The sequence below is a fragment of the Diplotaxodon limnothrissa genome, linkage group LG12 (genome assembly GCF_057381915.1).
Source record: "Diplotaxodon limnothrissa isolate DT_005_m linkage group LG12, D_limnothrissa_male_GT1.1, whole genome shotgun sequence".
Taxonomy (NCBI): domain Eukaryota; kingdom Metazoa; phylum Chordata; class Actinopteri; order Cichliformes; family Cichlidae; genus Diplotaxodon; species Diplotaxodon limnothrissa.
In genome coordinates this window covers 34,702,774-34,719,201 of record NC_140607.1, presented here as the reverse complement: position 1 = coordinate 34,719,201, position 16,428 = coordinate 34,702,774, and the positions used below count along the sequence as shown (strand labels likewise).

The 16,428-nt window shown below is 38.1% G+C and overlaps 1 protein-coding gene across 1 annotated transcript; it reads right to left on the bottom strand.

The window, feature by feature from the left end:
• Positions 1-980: 980 nt before the first annotated feature.
• On the bottom strand, positions 981-16,220 carry gramd2b (GRAM domain containing 2B). The gene is made up of 14 exons (XM_085367525.1): positions 15,998-16,220; positions 15,142-15,264; positions 13,441-13,528; positions 11,744-11,813; positions 11,368-11,471; positions 10,269-10,364; positions 10,080-10,151; positions 9,737-9,826; positions 8,196-8,298; positions 7,500-7,637; positions 5,983-6,058; positions 5,662-5,766; positions 5,189-5,273; positions 981-3,899 (listed from the first exon to the last, which is right to left on the bottom strand). Exons 1-14 carry the CDS (start codon positions 16,087-16,089, stop codon positions 3,858-3,860), a joined length of 1,284 nt encoding a protein of 427 aa, XP_085223651.1. The 5' UTR covers positions 16,090-16,220; the 3' UTR covers positions 981-3,857.
• Positions 16,221-16,428: the final 208 nt, after the last annotated feature.

The following is a 16,428-nucleotide window of genomic DNA, read 5'->3' as shown; positions in this document are numbered from 1 at the left end:
TCTGTTCCCTTAAAAACAGACTTCATGTGTATCCTTATATGTTGTAGGAAAAAGTGTTGTTTGGGAGTAATGCGATGTGCCAGGCTCACACTAAAATAGGCATGTCACACAACTGAAATATACAAATCATGGTGAGAGGAGGGGTTTTTACATAACTAGCCCTTTTCATTGCACCATTTTGTCAATTTAATTAATAGTAGCCTAAATGAAAAATAAATACCAATAATACCCATCATGACATCATAACACAGCAATTTATAGTGCAGCATTATCAAAAATCACAATTCTTATAACCAATTTCAGTTTAAAATGAATCTTCAAAATCGGTCTTATTTTGTGACTGACTGGAGTTCCTTCAGCTCCTCTTTTTGCACCTCTGATGGCAGGAAGAGTAAAACAGAGAAGAAGAGAAGCTATGCAAGCTGAGAAATGACAAATGTTTTTGCAGTAAATGTAGCTGTACATAATAACTGTATGCTAGTACTTTTCACTGTCATAAAGTTAGTATATAAAGAGTAACTGTGAAGTGTTAATGTTTGAGGCAAACCGCAACATTCTTTCTGACTTTGGCGCCATCCAGTGGTCATATTAAGAACAACACAGATGACGGCACATCCCACTGGAACTGTTTTAGATAGATAGATAGAACTTTATTAATCCCTCGGGTGGGTTCCTCTGGGAAATTCGATTTCCAAAAAAGCACAGCACCGACAGAAGTTACAGAGTTACAGAATATTACACACACATATATATAAATACAGAGACAATATAAATAAAATATACGAAGGGGATAAATAGAATAAATAGGAATAAATGAATTTTAATAAATGAATTTTGTTTCATAATTCACAAATTTAAAGATTATTTTCAACAGAAGATTTTTTTTCTGTGTGCAATTAATTTTTTTGTTAATTCTAACCACAGAAATGTTTTATTTTAGTTTGAACTATTTCAAGCTTACATGTAATTTATTTATCTTATTGATTTTACTAGGGATGAAGTAGTGGAAGTAAATGTGATTTTTCAGGAACATAACGCAAACAGAAAGGGGTATAAATTATATTAAGAGAGGAAGGTTCAGTTTCTAAGAAAAGTCTTAGAAATAAAAGAAATACAAATATTAGAAGCCTTGGTTTGTATGGCATTATAGCACTGAGTATTTTATGTTGTATTTTGTTAATTACACATGAGAAATGGCAGTGAGTACACCACTTAAAAGTTGGGCTTGCTTGGGGAGAAAACAGTTCCACGCCTGTCGCCAAAATGAACAACTTTGGGCTACAGAGACACTTGTGGAAGAATCTTGAAATACACAGTGATATTTATTTATAAAATTAGTGGTAATCCCAAAAAGTTGCATTTTGCAGCAACCAAATAAGGACAAATGCAGTCTGCATTACGATCGTGGCTCAAGAGTTGGCGGTTTGTCTTGTAACCGGAAGGTTACCGGTTCGAGCCCCGGCTCGGACAGTCTCGGTTGTTGTGTCCTTGGGCAAGACACTTCACCTACTGGTGATGGCCAGAGGGGCCGATGGCGCGATATGGCAGCCTCGCTTCTGTCGGTCTGCCCCAGGGCAGCTGTGGCTACAACTGTAGCTGCCTCCAACAGTGTGTGAATGTGAGAGTGAATGAATAGTGGAATTGTAAGGCGCTTTGGGTGCCTTGAAAAGCGCTATATAAATGCAATCCATTATTATTATTACAAATTTCACTTCATTTTGACCATTTAAAGATATCAAATTACCTTTATTTTTGGAAGAATCTATTTTACACTCAAGCGGCAAATTCTAGGACTGAAAAATTAAGAAACACTGAATTTTCCAGTAGCTGCAGTTGCTCAAGTGGCCAGATGAAACTAGTTCTAAAAGTGAGTCAATTCCAGTAGACTCATACTTTCCAGTCTTCCAATTCTGAAGCAAAAATAGACATTTAACACATTCTCCCTGGATAGCAGCTACAACTGATCCATGTGGATAGTGTGTCAGTGGCGTGCTGTGTTTTACAGGTGTCCTGACACAGGAAGTTGCACCTGATGTCTGTCTGCTGGGCTTTGTTCTTCACTAATTCAGTTCACTGAACTGGCCCTATCCTCTGTGTTTGTGCTGTTTGTTCCTAATTGCAGGTGCCTACATCTGATAACTTAGCACTCTACCATGTCATTCTAATGTGATCACTTCTGTCTAATAAAAACAAAAATGCTAAAGCTAAGGCTTCATAAAGTGGTCCAAAACCAATTGGTGACATCATCATCATAGTAATGTTCATAATAAATATACAGTCTGTGATTATAAAGTGCTTCACACGAGGCAAAACTTCATAACAGTGAGTAGCATAAGTCCATAGTTTGCCTGTGATGATATTTAATGCCATAAGTAGCAATGCTAGCAACTAATGGTATTAAATAGAAATGCTTCAAAAACAGTTAAATTATAGTATGCAACACTTTGTATCATGTGACGGGATTATCTCTCTGTTCCTTTGAAAATGGTTGGTCCAGTGTATCCTCTGCAAAATGAGGTAACATATACTTGTAAAGCAGCAAAGCACCTTTACTTTCCTTTTCTTTTTCTAGGAGAATTTGGCCATGGCCTCCAGCTATGGCCACCACCTGCGTTCTGGTGTTTTAATTTTTGAGCAGAATTCATTATTTGAATGTAAACTTTTTTGCTTTATTTTTGGTAAAATATCAGATTTAGACAGAAGTGTTGAGCTGGCTCAGACATCACTGTAACAAGTTTACTGAAACAAGTTCAGTAAACAGAAATGTTTCCACCTTTAAATCATCAAATGGTCATTTGAAATGCCAGAGGCTGGCACAGGTTTAGCAACTACTCAACAACAGCTAAAGATGGTTTAACTATGACCAAGTTGAACACCAAGGTGCACACCCATAGGTGGGTGGGGGTGCACATAAGTGGTCCGCAGGTGCGCATGCGCTTTCAAAATAAAAGACGCGCACCAGATAAGAAGTTGCAACGCGCGTTTGCGTACATAAGATTTTCTGGAGGAGGACAGACATTTATTCAGAACTCTTAAAGATGTTGAAGAAGCAAGCTCCTTTAAGCAATTACTTTGGTGTTTCTCCACCTCCAAAGAAATGTCAGGAGTCCGAACCGCAAAAGAAGAGACAGAAGAAAAGTGGTTCCTCTAGCGGACTAAAAACTCTGTTTTGGGATTTTCACTGCATATTCTGCACCACATCTCTGTGTGTTCATCATTTGTTTCATCATTTGTCCGGACTCCTTCTGTAATTGCTTAAAGGAGCTTGCTTCTTCGACATATTCCTAAACAAATTTCTGTCGTCCTCCAGAAAATCTTATGTACGCAAACGCTCGTTGCAACCTCGTATCTGGTGCGTGTCTTTTATTTTGAAAGCGCATGCGCACCTGCGGACCACTTATGTGCAGCCCTGCAAAACAGTTCAAATTTCACCAGAGGGGACCATTTTTAGCATTAATGTTTCTCTCTTTTAAAAGGATTTATTTTGTGTGTATCATTATAGTTGCTGCCCTACAAAGACAGACAATAGTACAGGAACTTGATACCAATGTCAGGGAGTTTCTGAAAAAACTAACATAGAATGCTGCTGTTAATGCTAGCTGTGACTTCACTTTCAATTACACATTTGGAGCACAAAAAGTCTTGAAATAATACAAAAGTATGTAAGTAACAAATATAAACCCAGACGTTGGGTATATTTGACCAAATATATACAGTAGTTACTGTATTTTGGCTTCATAGGGCAGAATACATTCCAGTAGTGTTATTTTTTTTAATAACAAACATACATATTTACACTATATTTACAAAAATAATATATATGACTTTCACTGTGCTTATACTGGTTTTCTGTACTTTCAGGCAGCTTCCTCCAGCAGTCTTTGCAGGTTCTTCTGCACCTGAAAGAACAAAGTTTGCTTTTGCTTAACTGTAAACTGTATTGGCAGAAAACTCGACTGCAGATAAGTGCATCTGATGATATTGCAAGTGTTTGTCTTGGTTAGTAAGTGTAGATTTCAAAATGAAGCCTGCTCCTGTTTATCTTGTTGTTAAGGTCATTTCCTTGTTCCTGTTGAAAGCTAGAGACTCAGACTTGAAGCAGTTGAAACAGCAGTTAGGGTCATGTCTACATGAATATCTGTTATAACACAGATGATGTGGAGAACAGTACCAACATCATTGACACGTTTATTATTCTGAAGCTGGCATAATTGCTGTGCAGTCAGTCTGCAGAGAGATCAAGTAGACCACTGCAGACACATGGAAACCATAGACTGTATATAAAAGATGGAGGTATCCATCACGACAACATTCGTGAGTTTTCACTAATTTTGATGACCACTTGATTTGAGTAAAAGATGAAGTTAAATAATGCTTATTTAACAAAGTAGTGCAATTAGCAGATTTCCATGAAGCCAATGGAAGTGCAGAAAACTGCAGTTCTTCCAAACATGAAGATTGATGTTTATTTCTAAAACATGTTTACAGGCCTAACTCTTTTTGGCAGCTGTGGATAGTTTCTCCCTTCCTAGCAATTTAAATTCAAATCATCTCTTTCAGTAGCAGGTTTAATGTGAAATAAATATTTCCAGTCAATTTCCAGTTTTCATTTCACTCAGGATCAAGATGGACTCTACAGTCTGACACAGCTCTGAGCCTTTACCACCTTTTTGCTGATGAAAATTTTCTTTATTCTCCGTCTAAAACACTGAGGCGGCTGTCACCTGCTGCTTTTTGTTTGTAAGGAGACGAATGTCAGCCTGAAATATAAATGGAGTGTAGACTGATGGAGCTCTTCTTACAAATGATGCTCTAAACTGATCACTGACTATAAATGTTTGATCAATGGCAACAGGCATCCAGTTACACTTTGCTCTTTGGAAACTGCTGAAGCCTTCCTGCTGTGTGCTTTCAGAGGCTCATGAAAGAAACTCCTGATAACACATTCACGCAATTTTTAAAGGTGACCTGTTATGCTTTTCCTTAGTTTTTTTGAAGTGCATACACTTGTAGTCATGGCCCAAACGTCAAATAATGAGATCTGTGTAATCCCAAAGTGAGTAACTCAGGGTTCAGACCTCTAACTGCTCAGATTTGAACATTTTTTTAAATTATCAATGGGGATTATAGCATATCCAGAGGGCTGTATCTATCAACACTTGATCTGAAAAAACAAAGACAGACCAACCTTCTCCAGCTTCATCAGGTTGATGGTTAGCAGTTCAGATAAAAGATTTGTGCCTACGTCAGCGGACCCACTCAGAAAATTGTTTCTGGTAATAAAACACAAAAATAATCACCATGAAAATGATTTAAAATCTTCACAAGGGTCAGATGTATCAGCAAAAATCTAATATGAATAAATCAGAGAAAAGTAAATCTTGTAGATTATTGTACCATAGTCCTTGAGACGAAATAAGGAAACCATTTCATGTCTGTGAATCCACTGTTACCTGTTTAGTTTGGATCATTAGTTTCATTATTTGGGCTATTTTTAAATTTGTTTTGTGAGGATGTGAATAAAATTCATCGTGATGCTTTTGCAGTTTTTGTTTCTCTTTCATCTGGTTATCATTTCCATGTCTAATTTCTCACTTTTTCAACCTTCTTTAGCTAAGTTTTCTAGAGCTTGTCAGAGTCTCAGACAGTTCGACGACTCACTCCGGGTGTGTGAACTCGGCCACAGCGCCGAGCGTTGTCAGTCTCTGCTCCAGTGAGATGATCTTAAACGCCAGGTAACATGAAGACAAGACCAGGGTGCACACTCTGAGGAAAAACACATGTAAAAGAGAAGATGAGCAAATTGAGGCTAAAATGCGCTACAAATGAAAATGTAATGATAAACTGAAATTAATGTGCATCCAATGAATGGATGGAATAAATCCGCAGATCATATAAGTGATCAGCTTAATTTCCAATTAGGACGAGTGACAGAAAAATCCTTTACTGAGGACATGAATGAATCAAAGGCAGCAAACTTACAGGAACATGTAGACCATCAGCAGAGTGTTGAGAGAAACTGGCTTCAGACACCTGCTGTCAATCACCACATCCGAGCCTGAAGAAAGATCAAACAAATATGTCTTTGTTTACGACAAAAAGACACAAAGTAAAATGCCCTACGCGTGTGAGAGCAGCGCTGCATTAAAAAGGTTGGAATAGACTGCTTCATCAACTCATAGAAATCAATATGAAAAGGAGTCATTATAAATATAAGCAAGAAAAGAAGTGGAGCTAAAGAGTTATGGTTGGATAAGCAGGAGAGAGCAGATGGAAGAATGGATCATATGGGCGTATTTTTCATTAATATGGAAGAAGCAGCACGGTGACACGATGGTTAGCACTATTGCCGCACAGCAAGAAAGTTCTGAGTTCAATTCCACCATCAGGCCAGGGTCTTTCTGTGTGGAGTTTGCATGTTCTCCCTGTGTTTGCATGGGTTCTCCCTGGGTCCTCCAGCTTCCTCCCACAGTCCAAAAACATGCCATTAGTGGGATAGGTTTTTTGGAAACTCTAAATTGCCCATAGGTATGAATGTGAGTGCGAATGGTTGTCTCTGTCTATGTGTTAGCCCTGCGACAGACTGGCGACCTGTCCAGGGTGTACCCTGCCTCTTGTCCCTACAGCTGGGATAAACTCCAGCGTTCCCCGTGACCCTGAAAAGGATAAGTTGAAGTGAATGGATGGATGGCAAATATGCAGGAAATTTGGGCAGCTGTGAGGGATTCTGGGTAGAAGATATCTAATGCATTTAGAAAAAATATTTATCCAGGTGACGTATTTCTTTATTTAGAAACTAATGTTTCGTGCAACCCATTTTGCCAAATCTCCTCTGCAAATGTGCAAAATTATGACCAATACAGACGCTGTTAATAACAAATAAAAAAATCAAGTTTACTGTTGGTACATGATAATATTATTATTTGACAGAAACAGAGTATTTTTTTTTTCAGTGATAAATATAGATCATTCAGGACTACATTTATTTATATTTGACAAGTTTGTGTTCTGGGAAATCCCCGCAGGTCAGTTTGCATACACGACACATATGAGATCACAATCGGTGCTTCTTTGCGCCTCAGCTCACCTCTCATGGCTTTTAGAGTTAAATGTTGTTGAATTGTGGCATTCTCAGACTGACTCCTTAATCCTGAGTACAGCTGAGGATATTTTCATTTTACCGCTTCTAAAAGCGATTTTTTATTTTACTGTTACAAAGTTAGCGGCAGTTTATATTTGGCTGTAAAAATAGAGGTGGGGAGAGCAGCAGTACAGGACAGTGCAGGCAGCAATGTCAACAGAAATAAGTCCAAACAGAAGGAGCTGAGTCAGCTAAACTTGAGCCAATGCTATGATGAATTTGACCAAAAAGAGAAATAAAATGTAGGGACTAAAATAATAAAATTATAAATTCATAGTCCCATGAGAGGTTCAGTGCCAGTGGTTTAAATAAAAGTGATGTTTAAACTAACACGACCCTGATTAAAGACTCATCCTACCTCGGTGGTGCTTGGAGTGCTGCTTGTTGTCTGGACCCTGCTGGTTCAGATGTGGGTTCTTCACTTTGTGCTGGTGGTCTGGAGATGATGCACTGTCTGTGCGCTTCAGCATATCCAGGAATGGAGGAACGGTGAACTCTATAGAAGCAAAAAGGCAAGCAAAGCATTCAAAACTGGAAACCCAGGGCCTGTTATGACTTGGGGCAGGTTTGTAATCCCGATTAAGTCCTCTTGAGAAAGACACACTAAGTATGTTTGAATAAACCCTGCACTACAAGCTGCTCATTTTCAACTTCATCACAGCTGTGTGTGTGTGTGTGTGTGTGTGTGTGTGTGTGTGTGTGTGTGTGTGTGTGTGTGTGTGTGTGTGTGTGTGTGGGGGGGGGGGGGGGGGGGGGTTAAACGTCAACAAAAAATAAAGAGTAAAGAAGGAAAATTATAGCAGCACTAAGTAGCACAGGTCAGATTCTACTACTGAAGTGCAAAAGTGGTTCAGGTTTTGTGAGTAAAACGTTGACAGCCACAGACGATGCATGCGACGATGCATGCGACGATGCATGCGACGATGCATGCGACGATGCATGCGACGATGCATGCGACGATGCATGCGACGATGCATGCGACGATGCATGCGACGATGCATGCGACGATGCATGCGACTGCTTCTAATTGGTCAGTTGGACAGCGATGCAGTACCTTCTACCTTCTCATAGTCTGGAACCTGAGAGTCAGAGCTGCTGCTCTCCTCCATCTCCTGCCTCCTGTGTCCCATCGCTCCATCCAGGTCGCTGAATTCACTCTGCAGAAATTCACAGACACAGAGAGAGTATAACTAGCAGGCACTAGCAGCTGCTTCACCCCCTCATCCAAACATGAGCATATCTATCATATCGATCGTATCTGTACTGAAAAAAACTTCACATTTTCCTACAAATGATATTTTGATTGGAGCAAACAAAAACAAAAGTGAATAATAATAATAAACATTTAAAAAATGGTTGAACCCAAGATTCCAGGGTGGAAATAGGAAATGACAATTCACTTTAGTTACATGAGAACTTAATGCTTTTAGAAAGCTGCAATTTAATTCAACTGATTTCTGTTGTAGTTCTGCTTTTATGAAGGTTGTAAATTTTCATTATTTGTGCAAAAGACTTCTAAAAAACCCTCAAACTATCTGAAACAATATTTTATACGTTAAAAACTAAAATAAAATCTAACATCCAGTTGCTGATGTTCTTGTTGCAGATGTTGCTGCAGAAACTTGACGTCGGCTTCGCTGTGTCAGCTAATTTTATCTTTTATCTTAACTTCCAAAATGTATCCCTTGGCAAATATCCCATGTAATATAATATTTAAAAAGTCTAAATCCAACAGCTAAACTAATATAAACTAAACTGTAATTCAAGACGTTCAAACAATAATAAGTAAAATGAAAGGAGCCAACACACATGGGAAATTAACTGAAAATAAACTGAACTTGAAGCAAAAACACAAAACATATCAATCAAAAGTAATTAAAATGATAAAACTACAATAACTCACCTACAACCTCAACATTAAAAGTAAATGATTATTTAAAACACATTTGCTTTGTGGAGTTTATGCAGTTGTATTAAATTGCACAGGCACTCTAAAAGCATCACTTTTAGAGATAAAGACTTTTGGGGTCAGAGAAAACACAAAATGAATTAAAATGGGAAAAAGTAACATTTCAAAGATCCTGTTTGGGATAAAGTGGCCAAAAATAAATAAATACATAAAGCTTTAGCCACAAGGACCTGGGGCGATTGATACTGACATCAGGAAGTGTCTCACAGGACAGCCTTCTCTCTTGGACACAGCTTTGTTGAATGCATAAACACAACATGCAACAAATATCCAGTTGGAACATATGCAAAATGTTACTAAACGATTTGCCAGCTGGCTCCGGCTCTCATGCAGGGAGTCTTTTTTTTCTGAACAGCTTCTGTCCCCATAGGTCGAAATGCTTAGTTGCCACGTTACAGCTCCAGCTCTCGAGGATATTGGTTTTATTTCACCTCAAGTTTGATGTGTTAAAATATCTTTCTGTCAGAAAAGAGACCAGAGAGACAAGTGCGAGGATGGACCCAAAAGCATGATGCTTTCTTATTCTTATATCTTTTATTATATGTAGGCAGGATGAAAACAGTATCCGTTGTATCAGGAAACTTTATGGCATTCGGCTGTTTGTGTTTTTGCTGTGTTTGACCCACCAGAGGAAAGCGAGGCGATAGCGGTGACCTCTGACTTCTAAAGCTGTTTTCAGCTGAGGAGGGAATGGGGCTGCTGCATGGACTCTTCCCCTATTTATATTCATGTAATACATAACCAAACATCATGTGTTTAAATGATCCTCAAGTCTTCAAACTTATTTAAAATGAATAACATAAGAAAGCGCAAGAGTAAAAAAGAAAATTATCTGAAACTGAGTGTTTAGTTTAAAGCCAGAGTTTTCGGCTCACAATGTCTACCTGTTGATCACGAGCAGTACATACATGACAGAAAACAAGGAAGCATAACACGTCTGTATGGATCTAAATAAAAAGCCTTTCCTACCTCCAGATGAGGACAGATCGACATCAAAAACTTGTAGGTGTTGTCTCTGGACAAGAAGGACACAAAGACGTACTGCAACACCAGAAATAGAAAAAATGTCTTTTGGATACTTTTCCACATGTGCAAAAATACTGTGTTTTTTTTCTTAATTCATCAAATCGTGGTGAGAAGCAGCGAGATTTCTCTCACCCTGTCATTTGTGGTGGCGATCACCAGAGCGTTTGGCAACAGGATGGCAGTTTTGGTCTTCTTGATGTTTTTGATGGACACCACTGGGATGGCGACCTGGGACACAGAGCAGTTCGATCCTTCATACCAGCTTTGAAACCAGAGAAAAAGATTCACGCACCTGTAGGCCGGCTTCACTGTGACAGAGCTGTTCACTGACCTCCGTCAGCTTTAATTATCACCATCTATACACATTAACTGCAATTACATTCTCAGCCTAGATTGATAGTTCCAGATGTTTCCCATACAGTAACAGATGTAAAACAATCCAGTCGTGACCACACAGCAGCAAGGTGTCATCTGCATGTGTTCATGCATGCAGCAAAATATTAGTCCCTCTGCAGACTGTACCTGCAGGCTGCGTGTGTGTAAACACAGCTGGCTTACAAAATAAAGAATAATGCGCTACAATGCCCGCACAATATCAATATCCACTTAGCATGTCCCTTCATGGAGGAAAAAGTCTTTTTTTTATTGCAGAAGCACTGCTTGGATCAAAATGTGGCAAAAGTATAGACATTATTTACTTAAGTGGAAGTCCAGATATTTAAAAAAAATACTCCTGCAAAACTGAAGTAAAAGTGAAAAAGCAAAGGCTCTCAAAAGTGCTCAAACGTCCTCTATTCATAAAGCAAAGCTCCATGATTGTGCTGCCAAAACAACGACACACTTATTATTCAATTAAATTGTGTTGATAAAAATCAAATTGAGGTTAAAAATCTTATTTTACATCACTGAGTTCTTCTTGGTCTCAAGTGTTGTGTAACGGATAAAACTGACTGTTTGCTGCTTTCTGAACGACAGCAAATTGTTCTGTTTTCTGTGAAACTTCTCCAGGTAACTGTTAAATAATTTAAACCGACATATCTCATCAAATCAAACGGCTGCTGCTGGCACCTCACTGTGTTCGCCACTTTAAACAGCATCAACACAACAAAGACTCTGACACTCGCGTGGAACCAAGAAACACCACTGAAAACATCTGTGTATTCTCCTGAAATCTCTTTCAGATTCTCAGCCTTTTCCTGTGAGCTGATACAAAACAGACATCAATGCATACCTTGGTATCTTTTCCAAACACCTTGGAGTGGAAGCAGATCCAGTGGTCGGAGACAAACATGCGTCCTTGGTAGAGGATGTCTTTCTGAAGAGCACAGGTGTAACCTAGCAAACAAATAAAGCACATTAAAAAAACACATTATTTTTAGATGTTTGTGAGGAAAAAAACAAGAAAAGACCAGTTCAGTGTTTGTATTGAACAAAAGAGTTTGATAAAGTTATTATTGGACTTTGAATTTACACTGTAGTCCTATCATAGGGATTCTATTATTATCAGGTGGTTAACAAGAGGCTCTGGTATCAAATGTTCAACTATGACCTAATCCTTCATTCAGTATTTAAGGTGGAGTGGATAGCTGTGATCATTAAAGACTTACTCTGTCTGAGCTGTTCTTCTTTGCTGATCTCCTTAAATATTTTATGGTACTGGCAGTTGGTCTTCGAAAGCTGAAATACAACACACACACACACACACACACACACACACACACGCACGCACGCACGCACGCACGCACACACACACACACACACACATATATCAGTTAAAGCTAAGGCTGACATTTGGATGAATTCTTATCAGAGAAAAGTAATAAATAAATGTGGCTTGTAAAACTTACGGTACTCTCAGGAGAACTACAGAGCATTTATTTATGGGATTGTTGTTTTGCAGCAGTGTATATCTATATGTTGTTAGACAGAGAAAAAGCTCTAGTTCCACTCCATCATAGAAACATCACCCATACACCAAAATAAGCTTGTGCGTGCGCAGGCAATCATGGTGTTTAAATCATGTGGATACCAGTTACAGTTTAGAATTTATATGACATTTTTGCAAGGGAATTGCAAAGGACATTTTAGAGAAATGCATTTTTAGACCAAATCAGGAAAACTTAACCAAATAACTGTGGTATTAAGTTAAACCAAACCGACTGGCTTAGGCATTTTCAACCATTTACAAAGTATAAAGATATTTTTTGTAATTAATCTCGAGCTAAAACGTTCACCTCTAGGGAGCAATATTTTACCCCTGGACATGTGACGCTGTTGTTTTAACACTCGTGTCCTTAAGACGTTTTGCCTTTTGCGCTGTGAAAAACAATGTGCTTTTAATGTTTTGCATGGTTAAATAAAGACCACATTGACTCACTGCACCATCATGTAGCATTACACGAATGTTTATTCGTGTTCTAGCTCTTCAATGCAATATGCAGATATTCTGGACATGAAAGCATAGCTTAAAATATAAAATCATTTTTAAATATACAAATTTAGACTAAGTATCTTTAATACTGGTGGAATCATTAACCACTTTATAAACACTATAAAGCTTTTCTTTTCTTTTCCTTTCCTTTGGACAAACACTGATGTATCGTAATCCTTGTGGTGTGTTAACTTTGTGTGTTACAATCCAGCTGATCAAGAAAATAGCTTTGAATAAGCTATAGCTAACAAGTCATTAGCCAATTAATCTATTTACTAACAAGTTATTAGAAAAAGTTATTTTAAAGTTTTAAATTCTTTCATTTGAAAGTGTACAAAAACCTCTTTGTGAAAACTGATTAGAAAAATAATTTTTGAATTCTTAATTGACTTTCAAATGCCTAAAAAGTACCAGATATTATTATTATTATTATTATTATTATTATTATTATTATTATTATTATTATTATTATTATTATTGTTATTATTATTGTTATTATTATTATTATTATTGTTATTATTATTGTTATTATTATTACCCATTGTCTTTGTGAACAAAATTTAAAGCAGCAATTTAGTGATGTTATTTGAACTTTCGTTCCTCACATTGGTTTGTGGTGCCATGTCAGAACACTGGATGTGTTAATGTTGGCGTCATGAAGTAAAGGAAGGACCAACCAGAAGGAGGCCTGACCCACAAACTGTTTATAACCTGATACATTTCTAAGATAATAAGGTTGCTTGGAAAAAAGCGAGTCAGCAGAAATTTTATCTGATATTACTCATTTGGAAACCAAGTGACCGAGAATGGCCTACATGTAACATTTATAGGTGTAATAAAATATGTATCAGAGTTTACTTAATGACCTCTCACCTGGCTGTAGTGAGACTTCTTCCTCTCAATCTTGGAGTCTGGGTCTGTCTGCACCTGAGTCAGGAGAGAATGGTCGAAGGTCTTTGACCTGAGGACAGAGAGAAATTTCAGAGAGAGGATTTAACATATTACATAGCCAATAAGACAGAAGATAAACAGAAGTCAGCAACCTTTGGTAAACTAATTTTAGTGTATTTAAGAACAATAGCAGCCTGCTGTCGATTCCTGACATCATACTTTTATGAAAACCAGGAAATATTCAAATAATTCGAGGCTGGAGAAAAAAATGTTCTAATCAAAATCTGAAGGTGAAATGATTAAGATTATGCTCTTTTTTAGGACAGCATTATAATTAAAGCTGAAGCATATTAGCACCATCATATGACTCCTTCGTTCAAAAAATTGGATTTTCTTTGAATTTATGCTTTAAAAAAACCACAATTCAGAAGTCAATTTGTTCAAATGGTTCAAAACAACCTGCAGTCATTGTTCCACTGTTACACATTTTGAGGTTAGGGAAGATTGCTGCCTAAGATAGTGGGAAAGAGTCAAAGGTCAGATTATTATTCTGAACAATGAGGAACCTTCTGAGAGTCAGATCATGGTGAGATTAAAGGTTTCTGTGGGTGCTGAGCATGAAGTCAAACAACACTTTGTGGAAAACTGATCATTCATCAATCCATCAGTGCATTTTCTTGTTGTGGTTGCAGCAGGTGGTCTCGTCTCCAGCAACATTTTCCACTTCCTCCTGTGGGATCCCGAGAAGCTCTCAGGACAGATTAGATTATCGTTCTGGGTCCACCGCCACACCAACTTATTTCAGTCGTATCATTTATTCAGTCATTACCCAGAAGTCATGATCATACGTGAAAGTTGTAACATGAAATGATTGGTAAGGCAAAACCTTAATTTTCACACTTAACTGACTCATCACCACAATGATCTGGTACAACGCCTGCATTGCTGTATATGCAGCAACATTCAGCATCTGACGCTCTGCTGTCCCATCACTCTTGTATAAGAGCCAGAATAATTAAACTCCCCGAATGGGGCAGCAAGTTCCTCCCGATCCAGAGTGAGAAATCTACTATTTACTTGATCAGCTGGATTGTAACACACAAAGTTAACACACCACAAGGATTACGATACATCAGTGTTTGTCCAAAGGAAAGGAAAAGAAACGAAAAGAAAAGAAAAGAAAAGAAAAGAAAAGAAAAGCTTTAAAGAAAACATCACACAAGATATAGAATTTACTCTAATCAGCAAAAGTCCCGTTTACATTCAGAGGATAGAAAGTGTCTTGGAATTGCTTCTCAGGAGAGAACAAGGAGTGGACTGAGATATAACAGCATTGCAGAGGTCAAGAATGGAAAATGTGTTGTTTTCTGGTGAATCCCAGTTAACGAATAAGACCAAAAGGAGCAAATATTATACCATAATGTACCTTTAGTCGTATTATGGCTTGTCACAAGGTTATTTAACTCAACCTTGGAAGTGGGTAACTATTTGTACTGTGGTTGTTTGAACCTTACAGACTTTGAACGTCTGGTGACCAAAGGGCAAGCTAAAATTTCAAGGTAAACCTATATTCTTAACTGGGCATATTTGGACCTAGCATGACGTCTGAATTTCATATGCAACAATCTAAACAATACAAAGATATTTATGGATAAAAACCAGAGAAAAACGTTTGTAACTTACCTGACTAACACTGGCTTTCTCCTCCCTGTTAGCTCCGGCTGCTCCTGATCAGCAGCCTGCAGTGGTTCACTGCACATCCTGCTCAATCTTTGCTGCTCCTCTGCCACAGCTTCTGTATCTGAACTACACACGAAAGGGAAAAGTGAAATGAAACCCAAAATCATACTGTCCAAGAAAAGTGGGAATCAACACAACATGCAAAGATTTTTTTTGTTTGGTATTTTGTTTTGTTTTGTAACTCTCTGGAGTTTTACGTAAGGAAAATCCTGCAATAGCACATCTTACTTTCTTGTCCAGCTGCAATGCAAAAGCCAAGTTTCCCAACTTTCTGTTGTGACATTGCAAAACAATAGATAACACCTTAGATATCGCTCAAGGTGAAAATTTCCAAGCGATTAATAGATAAAGCAGAATTTTTACAAGTCAAGAAACCCACCATGGTGCCAGTCAATCACGAATCCAACAGTTTGGTAAGTAAACATAAAGAATCCAGACAGCTAATTATGAATAAAAGTCAACCTTCATAAAATGTGCATCCCTCATTATGCATTTTCTTTCTTTGCAGTGAAGGTTGTGTGATGAATATCTAAGTCTCCTGGGGACCTAAAGACTCCATATTCACCATGTGGTAAATTCACGACTGAATCATTTTAATTCATGCAATTCCAAAAGCTGACAAGCCAAGAAGATCTGTCAGTTAATCAGTCAATAATCTGAGTGATTGTTCTGCTATTCAAAAAGACATGAGTACTGCTATAACTTTTAGTAATGCAACCAAAACAGCTAACACAAATATCTGTGTGACACTGCCTTTTGTACTCTAGAGATGTTTTTGTTTTTACAGCCACAGACTCACTGAGAATCCCTTTTTTCATGCTTTGCAGCTCCTCTGCTACATTTCCTGGCATCCTCCTGCGACGTCTGCTGGTTCCCACACTGTTCTGTCATTATGCTCAGCAGATATTTTCCAAGCAAACGCTCAGCTAGACGTCCTGACTGCTGCCGTGAGAACTGCAGCCTGATCCGCTGCTCCCTACGCCTACCTGCTAGCCTGTCTGTGGGAGTGTCCTTTGGGCCCCTCGGTTTCACATGTCACAGCCAACCAGATCACAAAAGGGTGAAGTGTGTGTTTGTGTGTGTTCGAGATGTGCGCATTTGAACCTTTGATCAGTGACATTTTACTCGGCTTTGTTTGTGTTCCTAAACTTAAAATGGTCTCATAATCAATCTAGTTTTATTTGCACAGGAACAATACTTCTACCTTCCACTTCTGTCTAAACAGGGTGA

Excerpts from the sequence above, each read along its gene's own strand:
- gramd2b (XM_085367525.1), bottom strand. The coding sequence starts at position 16,089 with ATGACAGAACAGTGTGGGAACCAGCAGACGTCGCAGGAGGATGCCAGG. Across the intron at positions 15,265-15,997 it reads CATGAAAAAAGGGATTCTCA|TTCAGATACAGAAGCTGTGG; the intron begins GTGAGTCTGTGG and ends TTTCGTGTGTAG. Across the intron at positions 10,152-10,268 it reads TCGCCACCACAAATGACAGG|TACGTCTTTGTGTCCTTCTT; the intron begins GTGAGAGAAATC and ends CTGGTGTTGCAG.